A 20348-nucleotide genomic window follows, 5' to 3' on the forward strand; every position below is an offset into this window, starting at 1 on the left:
ACAAAATATTATGCACGTAAGCGAACTCAAAGGCCTCCAGAGTGTGGCAGGGGTACAGTGTTTTTGACAGGCAAGCCATACAAAACACACCAACGAGCCACTATAAATATATTCATGTAAAACTGCATAAGCTTTAGTTGTCGAACAGGGCAACATGGTCTTGTGTGCCTTTTTGTCTGACTTTCCTGCCACACTATCAGTATCCAATTTTTCTCGGTGATAAAATTAAGAATTTAAATTCAGAAACAAATAAAAACTGAATTTTAGAAAATCAGCCGACAATTTGGCATGAAAAATCAGCTGATTTTTATCAGCAGTGTACATCACGCCTAACTTTACGTATTATGGAACATCATACTTTTTAAGAGTACTTGAAATGAAGAGCATTACATTTGCAGAATATTTTAGAGGGGGTAAATCCTAAATCCTACCATATTCCATACACGGAATTAAATTCTGATAATTAACATTCGTCAATTTTTCACTAATAAAAGTGACATGTAGAACAATAGGTATGTTAAAAGTATCTACATATTGACATATTTAACATTTGGAGCAAATTACTATTCATACAATGTGACATTGCAGCTGGTCTCTATATTGAATTACTGAGTTCACAAAATTATATTAAAATTCTTAATAATTCTTCTTCTCATGTCTTCTAAATTAAAAATACAGAAAAAAATTCATACGTATACATTTATTTGTTTGTTTATATATAAGTGAGCAAAATCGAAGGTCAGTATTTGCTTTACAATGACGACTTGAACATTGGCTTTAAAAAAAAAGCAGATTCGGGGAAAAGTAGATGATTTTCTTTATTTAGGTATTGCATTTTCATCAAATACTTTTTTCATTGTACATATATTATATTGATACAAAAAAATAATAAGTCCCAATGACGAAAAATTAGCACATGGTGGAAACTAACTTTCAATAGTAGGTGATATATATATACATATATATATATATATTTCAACATATTTATAGCTACATAAAAACATTAAAATTTTTATAATTATGTATACTGTTGCTACACTCATTACTCAAAAAATATAATTTCCTAAAGTTCTAGTGTTATTGTACACAAAGCCATTTCTTTCGTAGTTTACCAGTTGTCATTGTGATTAGTGACAATCGTTACATGAAGTGTGTTATCATCAAATTTGAAACGAAATTACAATAAAAAGAATTAAATTTTTGTGTAAGAATTAAAATAAGCAACGACAATAGGTAAAATATTAAAAGTACTTACTATTGTTCTAAACATGACAGATAAAATTTATTTTAAAAACTGTAAAAATAATACTGCATAAATATATATTTATTAATTTTATTTACATGTAACTCAGTTTATTTATTACCTTACGCAATTACAGTAAAATCATACTGCAGGTAAATACTTAGTAATCATTGCAGCAAAATTTTCATTTTGGTGAATAAATTTGGAATTTCACAACATAATACGACATCACGATACTTATCACCTAAAAAAAGGAAAAAAACAAAATTTTTAATAAATTTTAAATAAAATGATTCTCTTTCATACATTAACAATAATTTTTATGCATGATCATTACACAGAGTGGCTCGTCGTATTAGAAAATAAACTTTGGCAAGATCTTGCTATCCTTTCGATCAATTTATTAAACACTTAAAATATATTTAGTTATCACCGTGACACAAACTCTGATTCCCACAAAATAGGTTGTGACGTGGTAGCTAAAACTAAAGCACTGTATACGTATGTTTCGGGGCAAGTCATAGGCTACCGAGTCCTAGAATAACATACTTATGTATATTTTCTATTGGCCAGGTGCACGTCATGCAGCGCCACTTTTGGTGTCAAAATCATGCAACCGCGGGCACCCACATTACACGTCAACAACACACACCGATGCACACTTTTAGTAATAATTAATTAACTGGCAAAAAATTAGTGTATTTATTCATCTGATAATGGATGTTATCATAAAAACAGACTTTAGGAATATCACACGCTCGATTTGTTTTAACTCTGAAGCTTTAAAAAGAGGTAAACAGTTGGTTAAAAGTAGTCATGTGTGCGATGTTACAGAATTTCAAAGTGATGGAGTTAGCAATTTGACAAGTGCTGTCGTAATAAGGCAGAGAGAGAGAGAGAGAGACGCGACGTTGTGGAGAGTGTGTATTAAGGTGAATAAATAGCGCGAGAGCGCTGTGAAAATTTATATCCGCAAGTGTTTATTGAGAAGTAGTGCCCCCATTTTCCCCCTTCTATTTTCCTTTCAGGAGTGTTTGGTGTTCCCGAGCCAGACACCTGTGGCAGACCTTCCGGAGGAGAGATATCAAGAATGTAGGGACATTGTAAGAAATTTAGTGAGAGTTTTGTGAGGGGATCCGGAACGGCTGTTCCCTGTTCAGGTCCCCTAATATTTTTGACTTAACAGTAGTTATGAATTGGAAATTAATAAAACTTCAATATTATTAACTAATACTCATACTGATGAAGGATGCATGTTTCTATAATTTTTCTTATTTTAACGATCATGCCTTACATGAGCCATTTCACAAATACGATGTTTAACAAAGTCAACGTAAAAAAAGCAGAGAATAGAAAATCACATCAGAGTTTTTCTAGAACAGATACTTACTTTTACGAGTAATGACTCATTTATTGAAAAAATATCCAAGGCTTTAAAATTTACATCTGTAGCATTATACTGATCTGCGAATAATAGTAGCTAAAAAAGAAATTTTTATTAAATCATTTGGACCTTTAAATTTTTAGCTTCGAATACTTACTTCATGTAATATTTCTTTGTCTTTTTTATTGTAATTATAAAGTAAGCAATTGGCTATTCCTATGTTAATTTTTTTGCTCTGCAATAAAACAAAAATTTTTAGTTAAATTTAATATTGTTAGTTTGAATTAAGTATTACTATCGTCTTACCTCAGCAACTGCTGTGCTAGCTGATAATAATAATAATAGTAACGTGAACATGCTATTACACACAAGTACCAATAAATTAAAAAAGTCAAGGATATTCTTAATCTTCCAAAGTATGCCATCTTCTATAAAAAAGTGGCATTGTCCCACAATTCCAAGGACATAGACAGCAATGAATAAAAATATTGTTACTGAATAGTAATCAGATGCATCTTGTGATACTTCAATTAAAGTCATGTGTATTTTACGTAGCTTCAGAAGAGATGCGTATGTTTTTGAAACGTTGGAATTGAATGTACGAGTTTCTTGCACGTTAGACAAATTTTTACAAATCTCTCTTAAATAACAAACAACCTTTTTAAACGAAAGTTCAACAAAAATAGTGATGGATACGTGTTGGAACATTATTGAGTTTATTATAAAGCAAGGAACTGTTTTAAAAGACGTTAGAATTGACTTAAATACGTAAGAGGTGTAATAAATATGCGCTATAATTGCGAGAAAGTGAATTATAAATGTTAAAAGAAGAAACCAAAAATTTTTTGATTCTTTCATTTGTCTTCCCAATTTGTAATTACTTTTGTTTTGTTTAATTCCTTTTAGCATATCTCGTACGGATACAATTTTATTCAAGATTTCGATTGTACTTTTCTGTTTGAGTATGCTTTGAATTAAAATCATACCAGCTGACACGATAACAACATTATCAAATATACATTTGTAAACTAAGGAGTAGGATTTTTTCATTTTATCATAATTATTAAAAACATCGTGTAGGTTAAAATATTCCAGTATGGTAAGTAATGTAAGTAAAAATATATTATACGAAACTGCGGTATATGAATAACTAAAAGACCATCGCTTTTTATTATTGTGTTTATTTGAGATCTCTTCAAATTTTATTGCTACCGACCCAAGTATTCTGTGAAAAAAATAAAAAAGCCTAACAAATGAGATCTCAAAATAGATTAATTTAATTGCTGTCAATGGTCTTGTCAATATTCCATCAAGGTATTTCTTCAGCTGAAAAGAGTTTCATAACTTACTTGAAGAAAAATTATTAAACATGATTAACACTTACGTTTATTGTCATTTTAACCGAAATAATTCAATTAAATTTGATGAAAACCTTGGTATTGTATAATAAGAAATTTTCTTCACAATAAAAGTTATTAAAGAAACTAGATATTTTTTTATTTTTTAAGTATTTAAATACTATTACTCTGAATCGCTGGAATAGAAGTCTTGTTTTCCCTTTCCGAAACTAACTAAAATTGGAAGATTATTTTGTTTACTGGAACTTACAATAACAAGTCATTATGGAAACTCTCTCCAATTAGCTAATGGACTTAATTTTTAGATATTACACAGCAGCACATTTACGAGACTCCAACATACGACAGTGACAAGTTATACTACACAAAAATACTTAGATACTGTATAAATAATAAGTAGTGCATCGACTATTAATTTGAAATTAACAGCTATACTATTACTCATCACATTAATCAACTTGTATAATGAGCTATATGACCCCTTATTGTATGTATTATAGGGCATCATACTTTTCAAGAGTACTTGAAGTAAGGAGTATTACATTTGCAGTATATTTTATTTTATTGTAATGTATATTTTTTTATCATGATTAAATCATACATATTGACATTAATCTCGAACTATATGTGTGTATTTTGAGTTTGTATAATATTAAATGTAAATTTTAACTAACATAACGTACGAATTTCAAGTAAGTTAAATATGATATTTACTGTAGTTAAATATTCATATGCTTGTTTATTATAAATTAACTTTAGAAATAATTCAATTAAAAATTAAACTGATACATCTTACGAGTCTCCCTAACTCAGATAATGGTATTAGTCCAATTTTTGGATACTTGACGATAGAATATTTGTCACTGGTGAAATACTATCGCCCTTTAAGTATATACCTTACGAAAAAAGAGTTGAATCGCGCAGAATAGTTCCCGAAATTCATTAAAATTAGTCAACTATAAGAACAAGGAAAGAAAGGAAAGTTCGTACCCCAACCTTTAGTAATGATAAATAATTAAATCTAAGGAATAATACTCGTTCCACCGCCACTGCCTACCAAGCAAGGGCACTCTCGACGATAATATAAATATGTAGTGTTCATCCGATTTTTCCGCATTTCTCTTCTCTTTGACTCGAGACATTGCTAATTGGTTGCTCCATTAACCGCAAACAGGGGAGAAACAACAAGAAAATTACTACTGTGAGCAGTTGATGAAAGAGAACGAAAAAAAGACGAAGAAGGGTAAAAAAGTTCTTGGCGTATATATTAAGATAAACTGAAGAGAGCAGTGGATACGGAGCTATCTATGTACTTAGTCGTTAAAAGTATGTTGTTACTTTGTGGAAGAAATTAAAGTCTCCGGAATTTTTTTTTTCTTTGTGTATGTTTAATGTAAAATTATAAGGGTGAACTGTAATTCTGTCTGAATTATGCAGTTAAAAGAATCCTACTCAATGCTATCTTACTTTTGATTAATCATAAATTTAAAAAAAATAGAATACTCATAACTGCAAACAAAAATAGGTAAAGTTGCAGATACATATTTGCCTGATGATGACTGTAATTGATTTCAATAATAGAAACAATAAAAGTGCCGGGGATGAAGGATAAGGTTAATGTAATGTAAATGCCTTTGTTGATTCAAGTGTTGTATTTCAATTACAAAATTATAAAATTGTTTATAACAATAATTACAATAAGTAACAAAATCATAATTACTTAAATAATTATAAATTACAAGTTATAGCAAAAATCAACTATGAATTCTAGGAAATAGAAATACATACATACGTAAAGACAGAGAGTCTAATGCAATGGTTTTCTTTAATTTTATTTATAATCTTTAGAAAATGTTAAAAACATACATATTTCATGAAATAACAAACTATACAAATTGCTAATACTGAAAATTAACATACTCCGCAATAGTGGGAATCAACATCAATATAAAGAGAAAAACACCTACTGTTACATTAAAGGAAAACCAATTTAAAATCGAAAAACTATGGCAGAAACTCGATAGTCATTTGCTCCATATTAATGATTTGTAACATACAATTGGTAGTATATAATGAAATAAGATATAACTGCACTTAGTATCTGAAAAAATAACAAATACAAATTTTAGTTATTTATACGTACAGTAATTTCTTTCTATACTTGATCAAAAATTCTTCGTACAAGTGAGTTCCGCTCTATAAACAATTTATACGCAAATCACCAGTATTTAATCAAAAGTTTATTTTTTTTAATTTTTATAGTACGACTTTCAAAAATAATTAGTTTTTGTATATCAAGTAATTTTCATTTCATTTTAAAATTTCAATTATTTTTATAATTCTCCTAACTTATATTTTTGAATTTTTCCCTGTGGTTGTACCAAACTTTATTTATCAGTTTAATAAATAATTCAACAAAATTTTTTACCTTTTCTAATACCAACAATACAATGATAAAAATACTCATCTGAGGATAATCAGTTCAACAGTTTTTGCTTCTCATAATTTATACTGGCAGTTAAGAATTTTGTGTGAAAAATGATGAAATCTCGTCAGTCTTTTCAGCTTATTAGTTATCAGACGTACAAAAAGTTGTAGTAATTATTACTATTATAGTGTATTTAGAAGCGATGATAATCAACAATAAAAACAATAACAAAAGTAATTTACACTGCAGCATTAAAATATTTTTAAAAACTTACCTTTACAAGCAATGACTCCTTTAATGAAAAAGCATTTAAAACTTCAAATTTTATATCAGTGTGCATACATTGATTTGCAAATAATAATAGCTGAAAATCGAAATAATTCGAATTAAAACGTTTATAATTTAAATTTATCAATTTCGAATACTCACTTGGTACAATGTTTGTTTGTCATTTATGTTGTCGTTGTGTATCAAACAATCGATTAATGGCATATTAATATTATCACTCTGTAAAATATTTAAAAAATTTTTTTTAATTTTAGTGCTGCAAGTATAAATAACAAATTACTAGTGCTTTACCTCTGTGACTGCTGATCTAGCTGACTTAACTAACAGTATAAATACAATCATAATATTAAACAAATATATTGAATTTTTTATCATAAATTCAATGTTAATATATTTTAGAGAAAAATCGTTTTCTGTAAACTGAAGACACGTATCCATGAATATCAAAGTATATACCGCAAAAAATAGGAATATAGATATTGAGAAAAAATTAGATACATCTTCTGATATCTCAATTAGTAACGTATGTACCTCACGTAACTTAAATATAATTAACGATTTGCTTAGTTTACTTTGATTACCCAAATTAAAAATTTCTATATCAGATGAATTTTTAAAAAGCTTTTCTAAATAATAACTGATCATTTTAAATGATAACATTAAAAAAACAGTGATCAAAACATATTGTACCATCATCATATCTAAGATAGCATAATACACTAAATGAAATAACGAAAATACCGACACTCTGGATTTAAAAAAAACAAAATACGCATATGATATAGATGTAAGTACGTGGAAAATACAAGTGAAAAAAAGAAAAGGAAAATTTTTTTTATTGTTTAGCATAATTTCATCTTCATTCATATTTTTTTTCAATTCTCTAAGCATTTCTCTTACTGAATTTATGTTAGCTAAAATCATAATGGCAGTTTTTTGTTTGACAATACGTTGAATTAAAATAAAATTGACAGCCACAAAAACTAGAGATCGTCTAATAAGTTTATAAATATATGAGTATTGTATAATTTTTGGAACTGATTTATTATACAAAAGAAAATGATGTCGAAGATAAAAGTATTCTACCATCATAAATGATATGAGTAAAAAAATATTATATGTTATTCCTGTGTATGAGTAACTAAATGACCATCGTTTAAAAATATTATTTGGAATTGAAATTTCTTTAAATTTCGTTGTTGTAGTCCCAAATATACGATTAAAGAAATAAAAAAGCTTAATAAACGAAAACTTGAACTGGTTTGATTTTGTTCTTGATGATAATTTAGCCAACACTTCATCCATATGAGTAATAAGCTAAAAAAATAGGTAACTTATTTCAAGAACAACGATTGGTTTCGTTATGTGCTTACATCTGCAGCCATTTCAAGTAAAACGCAGTTAACACAATTTGAAAGTATTTTTGTCTCCAGTAATAAGAATCTTGCTTTTAAAAAAAGGTGATAAGCTACAGAATTTTTATAATGATAACCACTACAACTTTTTGACTTTAAGTTTCAAAGGTGACTGAATGTAGAATACTATTTCACAATTATGACAAAACATCGTTGACTCTTCACAAGTTTTTCCAAAAAATAAATGGAATGAATTCATGAATATTATACATCAGTATACTTTTACGTAACCTTCTAATGCTCTAGTGACAAGTCATATTACAGCCAGGTACATTTAAATTCCATTAAATGCATACCAAAACACATCGATGATAAACTAGAATCCTAAACTTTTAATTAATCGTCATTCCAATAAATTGGAACTTTGACTCAAATGTAATGTAGCTGTTATTATATTTCCGTATCTCATTTTTTGAGAGTATTAAAAGCTAAATAAACAAGTATATGACTCGTATATTTATTTCTAATACTCTAATATGTTAGACACGATTTTTTGGTTGCTATTATTACTTTTATAATTATTATTATTATTATTTTTTTAATTATTTCTCCTAGCATTATTTTTATACATTCATGTTTTTTTTTCGCGTATATAAACATCTTGTGACTTAGTCAGATTAAAATTATTTAGGTTTTTATTTGGTATTATCGATAAAAATATGCTATCATTGATTTAGCATTCATTCAAATACTTCTTTGAGTAAACTTTTATTTATGTACTTGGTGAATGGAAATCTTGTATCACTGATTTTCGTATTAAAAACCTTAATAAACCTTAAAAAAGATTGACAAACGTTAAAATAGACTAAAAAATTTTTCTCTCCCTCAACACAGCACTTCTACTCTATAAATTTTTTTTTTTTTTTTTAATCATAGTGCTCTACGTCCGGCTCCTTTTAATAAGGGCACTACTATGGGCACTTAGCACTTGGGAAAAGGATAAGGAAAGGGATGGGAGGCCTCCCGTTACTGGGAGGGAGGGTAGGGGAAAATTAAGCAATTTTGCTGCGAGGAGGTCGCCTAAACCCTCCTCGAGGAGCATTGCGTGGTGAAAAAGCACATGTGAAAAATCACAGAGGTACGCGACCTAGCCGACAGAGCCACCGTGCGCTCCTACTCTATAAATGAAGTTTGCGAACAGTCGAAATAAGTCGTAGATGTTTGAAAAAAAAAAAAAAAGAGGACTCTTTATACCTTTCCAGTTCAGCGATCTTTTTCCACTTTTTTGCGTCTCTATTTCTCTCTGCTTATTAGTCACTCCATTAACCACGAGCAGGAGAATAGAAACGAGAAAATTGGGTGGACAGTTGGTCAAAGAGGATGGAAAAAAAGAGGCGAAAGAAACGAGAACAACCTATAGATGTGTATACGAAATTAGATGACTGACGATGGTGGGTACGAAGGCACTTATTGGTAGCTGAAAGCTTGTTATTCTATAAAAACGAAAAAAAGAAAGAAATCCTCGACGCTAATTGATTTATTTTTGTCTTTGCGTAAAGGAAAAAGGTTCAAGTTACCCATAGCTCGTACTGATCAACGCGTGGATTCGGAAAAACGCTAGCAAGCTCTCTTCCTCACTGCATGTATACCCGATTACACGCCAGTCATATCGATTTGCGGTCCAGAAGTTGTAAGCACGTACACACTCACTTAATACGTCGAGTGTCTCCACCGTCGGTCGTTGGCTTTCGTACTTTCTCTCTTTCCCTGTGCAGGGGGTCTATCGAGTGCCAGCCAGTCGATCTTAATCACATTTCCCGTCCAAATGGAAGGAATCGACGAACCGATTGATTCACCCGCTCACGCGGCTAAGTACCTTTAGGCGCTAATCCTCCTCCCGGTCCGCCGATCTTCTACCTACCCGCTCTCTTTTATTTCTTGTTGTTTTTTTTATGTGTCGCCTCTTCTCCCCTATTAGAACTCAGTGGCTAACTCAATTCCTACTTTAGAAAGAAACTTTATACAAAACGTTGGTCAGAAATATAATTTTAAAACAAGTGAAAAACTCATTTTATATGGTTTAAAAGATCTTATTACATCGTGTATATGTGTAAATGTAATCAGTCATATCTCAAGGTTGACTCATTCGATTTGGTGTGTCTGAAGTTACAAAAATTTTTTCATCGGATTTTGTTTCGATTGTTACTAAATATAATAAATTAATTGGAATATTATTAAATAAATTTACTGCTTGTAAGGAGACCACATTGTAGTGATGACCACTTGAAATTCACCTCGTAAAAAAGTGTTCAACAGAACGCGTAATGGAATCCAACACGAGTTGTACGTAGTCGGGGTAACGTGCTCTCTGATTGAATTTTCAAAGGTCAATACAGTCGGGAAAGCGGGGAAGGAGTTGCCCATGGAGCGAATGCTTAGATCGTCCGAATAGTTAGCTCGGACAATCAAATAAGTTCCAGGCCGCTCGAACAATCAAACTATGGCTCCTCCTTGGACTTCTCGCGCCTCGCAAGTTCCAGGCCTCGTCGAGAATTCGGTGGATCAAAATTACAGGTTCGTTTACTTTTTTTCGGAATAAATGATGCCCCATTTCATCGTCAGCTCCTCCTCTCGCGGACTCTACAAAACGCACCGACTCTTTGTTGCCATGTTATCCCGATAGTTGGAGCCGACGGCCAATTAGTACCGAGACTCGAGTATCAGTATTCCACAAAACTTTTAATGAGCTGCTCATTATACGTTATTATACCATCGCTCGCAACATTGTATCATACACGCAAAGATCGCGTCCCTGAACTTTCCAAGGATTCTGTCGATGGTAAATTTCTACACACTTGACCCACTACGGATGGTCTAACAATGGGACAACCTACGAATCCCTACCTGTGTACATACCGAGTGATTTTCAGGGATGAAAAAGTACGTATAATAGAGTGGAAAAAAAGAAGATAGCTGCTGTGGAACAAACACCGTCGAGGCCGAGCAAAATTTATAGCGGAAGGTGATTTATCTTTCACTGCGAGGAATAATAAACGGCATGTATACCGCAATTAATGGCCGGAGTTGCACGACGAAACTAAAAACAACAATCGACGATTTGTTGCGGCAATGTAACGTTGTAAAAGTAACGGGGTGTACAACTGTTCAATTTAAGTGAATATCCAAGTTTTGCGTATTATTGCAGGATCAGTTGTGTGATATCGGAGATATTGTTTTATTGGTGAGCCAGTTAAGCAGTAATCGTCGAACACAGCAGATTTTACTAATTCGATTGCAAAGTGTTTTTGCGTGCCCAATGAAAACAATCTCCGATTGAAAATGAGCTTTTGTAGGGAGGGGGGGCGATTTCAAATTAATTAGCTTGGCCTTTTGGTGTATGGGTATAAAGCGCGCGATCGAAAATCGGTGGAGCTCCCGTAAGTGCACTGTGCGTGCTCAATTGTTACGTGCTTCAATTTGGAATTTGCCGATGAACTCGCGATTGAACGAAACGAGATTCCATTATCGCTTTTATTTGCGCGTGTACTTACAAGCACAAAAGCTGCTGTTCGCTGTGCAAATCCTCGAAAATCAGCCGTGATCCACGTTTTGTAAAGTGTTTTTGTTAATCTCGCAGGCGCTTATGGAGATTTTCTCGTAAAAGCCAAATTGTAGATTTTTTTCAAAATCTTTCACACAAATCTTAGTGATACGAAATGTTCATCCCAAAGGGATTTTTTCTGTCGTTAAAGATGCTGCGATCGATTTTTGTATTCCATCCAACGACATTATCATAGCGAATTGGATAGCTGCAGGAGCAATGAAAGTGGGTTTGATCGAATTATCGAGTGACGGCATCGTTTTTCCGGAAGCAATGATAAGGCAAATTATACCCAAAGAATAAGGGAGTCTATTGTGGTAAGTAGATGTTTTTTTCCGATCCATGGTAATCCGGCTAATTAACGAGTTGCAGCGAGAAAGAGCGATTAATCGAGCGTTTCTGCGAAAACATTGGCACTCAAATGAGCCGCGAAAAAGAGCCCGTCTGTCGATCGTTCATTTTCAACGGGTCAGCAGTTACTGGGAGCACCTGTAGGGCAATTATTCCGGTAAACGAGTGCTGGAAAAATCAAATGAAATTAACGATTTGCTCGAACAACAGCGTGTTGTGATTTGGATTGTCTGAAATTTATTTGAGCGGCGAAAATAACAGCTGGTTCGTTTGTGCGAGAAACGCAATCGCAATTTGTGGATTTGCGAGAGTTACGAGCTCCAAGGGACTGAACTCCAGTTGGGTGTGCTTTAAGACACACGGTCTGGAGGCTTTGATTTTGGATGTTATTTTTTTCCGATTGGTACATTTTTTTATTTATTTTGCACGTGGGATGTAATTTGGAAAACAGAGTTTTTTTACTTTCAATGTAATGCGGTGGATGTGAGAAACAGAAGCGATCAATTAAGGTGGAGAAAATTATTTTTTGAAAAAAAAGCGGAAAACGTGGTTTCTTTCTAGTAATAATACGGGAGCGAAGGGGAACTTTTCAAATTGATTACGACTGTTTAATTAAGAAAGCCGATCAAGTCGATACTTTACGGGAGAATTTTTCAGAACAATAGTTTTGCCATCTTGACCGAGCCGAGAGAAAACTGAAGATTGCACTTTAAACCAGTTTCTGTCTTTTCTGCCGTGATTCATTACTTGATCCATTGAGAAGCAAAGTTTTTTTTAAACAAACATATCATGCGATTGCATCAAATTAGATGATGTATTATATTAGTTTTAGAGTAGCGAGATGGAAAATTTTTGAAAATCCTTTGTAATTACATTTTACCTTGAAATAGTTACTATCTTTTGAGAGACATAATAACAAAGTTTTAAAATTATGGAAAAATTATTAAAATATTATTTTATTAGTTGATTAAAGAGAGGAAATAATTATTCAATTAAACGCATGAGTGATAAAAGTGCGATAAATGTGTATACCTTCACAATGACATATACTACTGGAGACTTTATCAAAAAATCATTTTCTACTCCTTACTTCATTGATTAACCACTATTTATTTGATTTTTTTTTAATATTCTTAATTGTAACTTGTTATTATTTTGATCTAGAATTGAATAAAACAGTTCTCAGTCAGAATATTTTACTTTAAACTTAAAATCGTACAATCTATAAGTTTAAGTAGATACAGACGAGTAAGGTAAGACGAGCCACGGATATACGCACGGAGAATATGAAGTGATTTAATCTGATCTACATTTAAAATGTTATGGTTATTCAATTTGTAAGAATGACAAGAACTAAATAAATTATATTGTTACCCTTAATAGGCGTTTAAAAAAAATTTAGTTCATCAAATCAGCACGCAGAAATCGTACAAAAGCTACGGTTAAAAATTCAAATTTTAAAACACTTTTGAAAAAATCCCTAAACATCTACGAACGAAACATCCTTCGCAAGTACCCTTGAATAAAATTTGAATGTCCACACGATATCAAAAGCGCCAAATTCCCCACTCAAATCCAAAAGACAACCCTCCAAGCTCCACTTCACCCGAGAAAACAGCTTTCTGATCGTATCCTCCTCGATAAAACAGCTTCTCTCAAAGAATAAACGCCCTCCATCTCGAGCCATTAGACTTTTGAAAATAATGACAGCAGCAGCAGCAGTAGTGGTTGCGCTCAATACATTATACATACCAGAGCAGCCTCGGCTGAGCCAATTACTTTTTATCCGCGCTCACAACTTTTCCGATACTACGCTTTGCCATCGAGAAAAAGAAGCAGAGTATATATATAGGCTAAAAGTTCGCGCATCGTCCCAAACGCACGTAAGTACGCGCTCTTTGTCAATATACTCCCTGAAGAGTGCTCTCCGACATGGAATAAAAACTTCCTCCCCGCTGACACCGTTCGAGGCTCTCGAGTTCGGCTTAGCGCACTGTTGCAGCTTTTCGTACGAAACACAGAGTTTTCCAGCAATTCCACATAATGCGCCTTGCGTGCGGCAGGTATTATAGTACAAGTGAGGCTCTAGTGGAGTGGGGAAAATTTTAGATAAAGTAGGCCACGAAAAAAAAAGAAGAAGACGCGCGTCTTCTTTTTGGTGTCAGCAGTGAGAGCTCAGCTCTGTATTTCTCAAGGCGTGAGACAATCGAAACTATACCTAATACAATATGACACAGCCACGGTAAGGCGCGCTTCTACTTCTACGCTCCTCCTTCGAGTGCACGCTCCATCATCGATTGCTGAGACGTGGGGGAGAACACCCTCTGGATTGATAATTGAATGCAGCGCAGCGACACCCGCGGGTGTTGTATTGTTTGCGAGTCCGCGTTCATTAATTGTTAGTCGTTTCTCTTGTAGCGTTGTTGCGTTATGTACACATTCTATGCGCGAAAAGCACGTTTTGTTTGTACTTCTGATTACGCTGATGAGTATGCCTATATCAAGATCGTGCAGCTTGTCAACACGTGGGACGGTTTTCCGTTTCGAATACACGTGCAATAATAAAACCATTGTCAGTGAGTATCGCAAGATGTAACAAGCGAGTTGTTGTTGGTCATTATTCTCGTTTGACTTTCGACACCTGCGTTTTTGGAAGATAAATCAACAAGGAAGTTCGTGCATAATCTTACGAGCGTAATGAATGCACGTTTCAACAGGGCTTATTCGGTCTGTTTGGAAGTTCGCGAGGGTAGTTGGCAACTTTGACTCTAATTCAAATTCTGGAATCCCACGACGTGCGTTATCAGCGACAACTTACTTACTAGTGCGGAAATATTATCATCCTGGGGTGAAAAAGAAAAAAAAACTTTTTTATTAATTCAACGACTTTTATCGAACTGTCTGATTAAAATAAAATTTTTTAAAATGTGTAGGGACGGATGTATTGTTTCAGAGCATCCTACTGATTAATAATTGAAGAATCGACGTACTGGGAAAAATATTAAACAAACATTGAACGAAAGGGAAAAAACAGCATAAAAAAAACAAAACAATAGCCTGAAAATCCAATCAACTGTTCAGAAGTAATGTATATTTTTCTTCCGCCCTGTTATGTACACGTTACAATGATTGGCTGTACAGATGTATGAGGAATTTCTGGGAATAAAACTTTTTTTTAAACTTATACTTCTAGAATGAATATGTTAAATTTTTTCAAGCATTGAAAATGTTAAAACATCTGTAAATCGTAATGAATTAAGGAATACTCTTTTTTAAGCGCTTTAAGCTTTTTTAAAAATATTTTTCTTTCTTTTGACTCTCGTGTGAAATAGTATTTTAAGCTCATTCCAACAGATTAAATGTTGCTACGCTGCTAGTCGTACTTCTTCGAGTGAAAAATTATTAAGGCTTTGAAAAATGGCGTTTTTCTCTCGAAGCTTTGAAATCATCGTTGTATAAAAAGTATAAAACATTTTTCATCTTGAAATCTGGGAGAACAATAAACCCTCCACTACTATGGCGTAAAATTTCCAAAAAATCCTAAGATGGGGCAGGACGAAAACAAATGACTTTTCTCACACACCCAATAGCAAAAAGTACCTCTGTATGCCCTTCCCCGTAAAGTAAAAAAAAAGAAAAAGAAAATACATTTAAATCTCAGGGATCCAAAAACGAGTAAATATGTGGGGGAAAAAAACTCACCAGCACGTAGAGCTCGAATCCAGTCAGCGCGATCCTGTTCCCTCGCAGCGACGAGGTACAGCGTGTACTCTTGCCCAGCCTCTCGATAGCCGACCTGAAAGGGCAGCCCCGGCGGCACGCCCCCGCCGCCGCCGACGCTCGAGTCGTTGTTGCCGGCCACCTCGGTCGCGCTCACGCCCAGGCTCGCCTTCTCCACCACGTGGACGCTCTCCACCTCGATGCGTCCTCGTTCCTTGCGTCGCTGCAACACACACGTGCTCTGCTGTTGTTGTTCGTACACATAAACCATATATTATTTGTCTCGCTCACTACTTTCATCCATCTCTTAAAACAATGGTGTATTTACACGTTACTTTTTTTTTTTTTTTTTTTTTTTTTTTTTCTATACAAATAGTGATGCATCAAGCGGGTTATTAATGGACGAAAGGAGCTTTGGCACACATGTGCGCATCATAAATATATATATATACATGGTGAGGAAGAAAAAGCTTTTGACGGGTGGTGCTGGCTTTACTCTCTTTCGGCGTGCAAGAATGTCACTGCATGCATATGTACGTATGTATGTAGGCATGTATGTATGTATGTTGTGAAAGACCCGGGGGAGTCGGAGGGGGAGGGAGGGCTTTGAGGCTTTACTTTTTCGTGTATGCTCGTTTGCGCGCTTTGTGCGAGAGCAGCGCGTGGTTCGTGGATTAGAGGTACAGGCAGTGTGACGTCGCGGAGTTGTGCTATTTCCTTCTTATTATTCTTCCGGGAGGTAAGGGGAATTGTTTTAAAACGTCAAATTCGGGCGCGAGTTTTGCAAATACTTTCTGTTTTCTTGAGGCGTTTTTTTTTTGTTTTTGTTGACCGGGGTGAAATTGTACGTGTGCTTCCTAAAGCTCAGCAAGACGAAGCTTTTTTTCGAACAAAGCTACAGCTGCTGTGGAAAACCCTTTTATCGAGGTGCGTCATGTTTATTCTAGGGTTTTTTTTTTGTTATCTACAATCTTTTTACGGACGGAAAGAGAATGCACTTTATGTAAAAAGGTAGTTACCAGCAATGATTAACAGAGCTCTACAATAAATGGGGTCATGATTGATTGTTGTTTAGTAGCTGGGGATCGTTTTCTAAATCATTTTTGGGTTATTGTATACCCGAAAAATCAATTTATGATCTACTCATAGGTCATTTACAGGATTCACACAATTTTTGTTGCCCTTTTCTTCTCCCTTTACGATACATAGTACTCACTTTTTTCCTGTAAATTAAGTTGCCAAATCCACATGTGAAATTTTTCGTTGTAAAATTATGATCTCTTTAATGTAACATGATAAAATAAAACCTGTTATTAATACTCAACAATATTGTAGACATGATGATCTAATACAAAAATGGCCATAACTATGCAAAGAAAAATAATACGTGACGAGCTTTGACAGTTTTCTTTAAGAGTGAGAGAATCCTGTACTGTGTAATGTAATCAGAAACAAGAGCAACATTATGTACGTAACATCCTTAAAAGTAATCTAAAAAAACCATTTTCTGAGTAAACAACCTCAAACATCGCAAAATACCGATGTGATGGGCCAATTCTAACTTCTGAGCAAAAATGTACTATAACGTTGACTGCCAGCTAGCCAACGATAAAACTTTTTAGACCTGCGTAGTACTATATTACACGACGAACGTAGAATGCGTATAAATCAAGGACGTACCAAATGTATCCTTCCTTTTACGATCATCGATCGAATAAAATTCATTCAGCTCGTATGTGCGTAATATATTCCGAAATAAAAACGGCGAAAATTTTCCTGCCCATTCGCCTTGTATCCAATATCGGAGATACTACCTACGTTTCGAGAGACTGTTTTATGAAAAACGTGATCAAATCTACTTTAGTAACAATCGAAGGATCTCGAGTCTTGCGAGCGAATCGAGAAATTTGAAATAAAGAAACTCCCCGGTCTCTTTTTTCATCTTACGTCACGTTGTATTCTTTTTTTTATTGCCATAGAACAGTTTTTCTCTTTCTTCGACTCGAATATGATGAAAAACCCGTTCTTGACTTTTGCAAAATTTTTTCGAACGAAATGCCATTATGGAGTTCTACTTTTAAATTCTAATAATAAAAACGCCAAACCTTTATTAGATTATCATCAATATCAATCACAAATACTGTTACATGATTATGACAACCCGAATTTTTCGTGATTTTACCTACCTTTCTTGTTCCATGTATCAAAATGAACCAACGATCAACTTTACAGGAAAAAGAGAAAATAACACTTTTAACACACGGGCAGTCTAGTTTTACGCGGCTGTAACCGTAAAAAGTAACTACACGCATTTTGAAAATAATAGAGGCGAATATAAATCCTGTTTAAGATGGTTTGGGTTTCACGATAAACTTTGACATCTTTTTTCACGGGTAACACACATACACATTTCCATCGTAAATTAGAAATATTAATATAACTTTAAATAAATTTTTCATGGGGTTGTCATTGGAATGGAGTTGAATTGAATTTAGTGCTTTTTATCACATTTACTTGGAAGTGTGAGTCAATCAATGTCAGAACACTATCCCTGTAAATTTACAAAAACTTCTTGAAGATGGTAAGTCAAGTTTTAATCTAGTATCTCTCTATTTGCATTTCGTGAAATTCATCCAAATGACATTTATAAAATACTTTAAAAATTTATTAGGCTGGTGAATTTAATTTCGCTATGATTTTCATCATTCAGTCTCTTTCAATGCAAATCAACATGATTTTTTACAATTTTTGTTTTCAATGTTTATAAATGAATTAAACTCTTGAAAAACTTCTGCTACATCAACTTTCATGGAATATAATTTCTGTAACCTACTGACACACTTTCTTATTTACGTAACGCACGCGACAAGGCGAGTCGCATCAACATCGACCATCATTTCCCTCTCATTTCTTATTCTCATTTTTATATTCTCATTCACGCTCCTCTAAAACTCAAGGCATCCTTTTTTTTCCATTATTCCTACAAACTCCCACCATAGAGTTAAAACCTCGCCAGTCGCAATAAAATCCCTCATCAACGACTGCACCATCTAAAACACACACATATAAAAACAACCTTCTATCTCGATAAAACCACCTGAATGCTTCATTCTGCAAAAAAGAGCACCTCTAGAGCAGAAAACCCCTCGCGTGAAAGAAAACGTCCGACCTTCCTCTTGAAGAAAAATAAATTCCCCTGCGAACAACCATGCAACGCAGGAGCCCGAATTTGGAAAACCTGCCACTGCCACGCAATACAGCCCTCCTACTTTTCTTCTTCTTGCGAGAAAACACGGAAATCCGATTATCGAGACTTCGACATAAGGAGGATGACGGGAAACTCGGCGCATCGCGCGCGGCCGAGTCCTCATCGATTTGGGGCTACTGCTGCACGAGTCCGGCTTCTCCTTCTTCTTTCCAGCATGAATTATAGAGCTGTAGGGAAAAGGGGGTGGGGGCATTAGGCGATCTTCTTCCCTTGGCGCGCAATAACCCGAGTATACGAGGGAAAAAAGTTTTACGAGCACGAGAGAGAGAGAGAGAGAAGGTCTTGAAATACTTTACGAGCGTATCGTATAGGCTTCTTATCCTCGTTAGACTAGCTCCTCTGCTCTTCATCTTCTCTCTGCTCGAGACGTGATTCTCGAGGGCTATTACCTTTTACGCCGATATATGTGTGTATGGGCGAGCGCAGGATCTTAGTACCAAGGCATAATTTACCGTTTATTAAAAAGTTGGGGGTGATGTATCGACATTAAAGGGAGTAGAGTGATTTTTGCCGTTTCGAGGGTGGAATGGGTACGAGGCTCTGGAGTTGAACTAATTAATTTTATTCAAATGCACGTTACTACAATGCTAATACAATTCAAAATGTTTGCAACATGTATCGCAGTTAATGTCCAGTTTTATGGAATCGCACGTTAACAGTAAAATTTGATGAATGAAGGCCACAGCGTGAAATAAAAGATCAGTGTAATTTTTCATTTGTGACCAAAAAATATCAACACGTGTTTTAGAAAAAAAAAAGTCAAGTATGGTAGAAATGCTCATTTATTAACCTATTTTTTAAGTACTTTTTAAAAACTTTTTATACGAGTGAAACATTGAACACACTTGTATCTACAGTATGTATAACTATACATGTATTTTCACTCTAACTTTATGAATAAATTAGTGTTCATTCAATTGATTAATGCAAATATACACGACACGTACTTTAATATAATTGTTTTAAAGAAAACTCTCGTCTTCAAATATTCACTCAGCCACTTTTGATATCTAGTACATCTATGCATGCTTATACCTTACAGAACGACATTGAAGTGATGTTAAATAAATTAAGTGCTCAATACACTTGTAAATTTATCAATTAAATTAAAATTCATTTACGGTAACTTGATATAAGCCGCAAATAACGCTATTATTTAATGGATTGCAATACTGTAAGTGATTACAACGGACGTGAGCGGGCCAGACTCGGTAAGTAGTAAAGACACGGTATAGTCAGACGCGCAGCAGACTTTTATGTTTCCCTGCTTTGCGTGATCCTCCAACTTTATGTATAAGTACACGAAAGCAGAGATATTTTGTTGTATAAAATTCATTACTTTCTGAAAGTTT

General features: G+C 33.9%; 1 protein-coding gene across 4 annotated transcripts in view; it reads right to left on the reverse strand.

The window, feature by feature from the left end:
* The window catches only part of Btk29A (tyrosine-protein kinase Btk29A), a 144516-nt gene that overhangs the window by 103313 nt on the left and 20855 nt on the right, over nucleotides 1–20348 (reverse strand). For 3 of the 4 annotated variants that reach the window (XM_089597106.1, XM_089597104.1, XM_023390477.2), the window contains one exon: nucleotides 15711–15951. In XM_089597106.1, the coding sequence (XP_089453232.1) occupies nucleotides 15711–15951 (241 nt within the window). Of the gene's footprint in view, nucleotides 1–15710; nucleotides 15973–20348 lie in introns of all 4 variants that reach the window. The other variant, XM_089597105.1, reaches the window with a different exon arrangement.

This window comes from Copidosoma floridanum, unplaced genomic scaffold (assembly GCF_036245765.1).
Source record: "Copidosoma floridanum isolate Cflo_tuat_1 unplaced genomic scaffold, Cflo_Japanese_pri ptg000030l, whole genome shotgun sequence".
NCBI lineage: Eukaryota > Metazoa > Arthropoda > Insecta > Hymenoptera > Encyrtidae > Copidosoma > Copidosoma floridanum.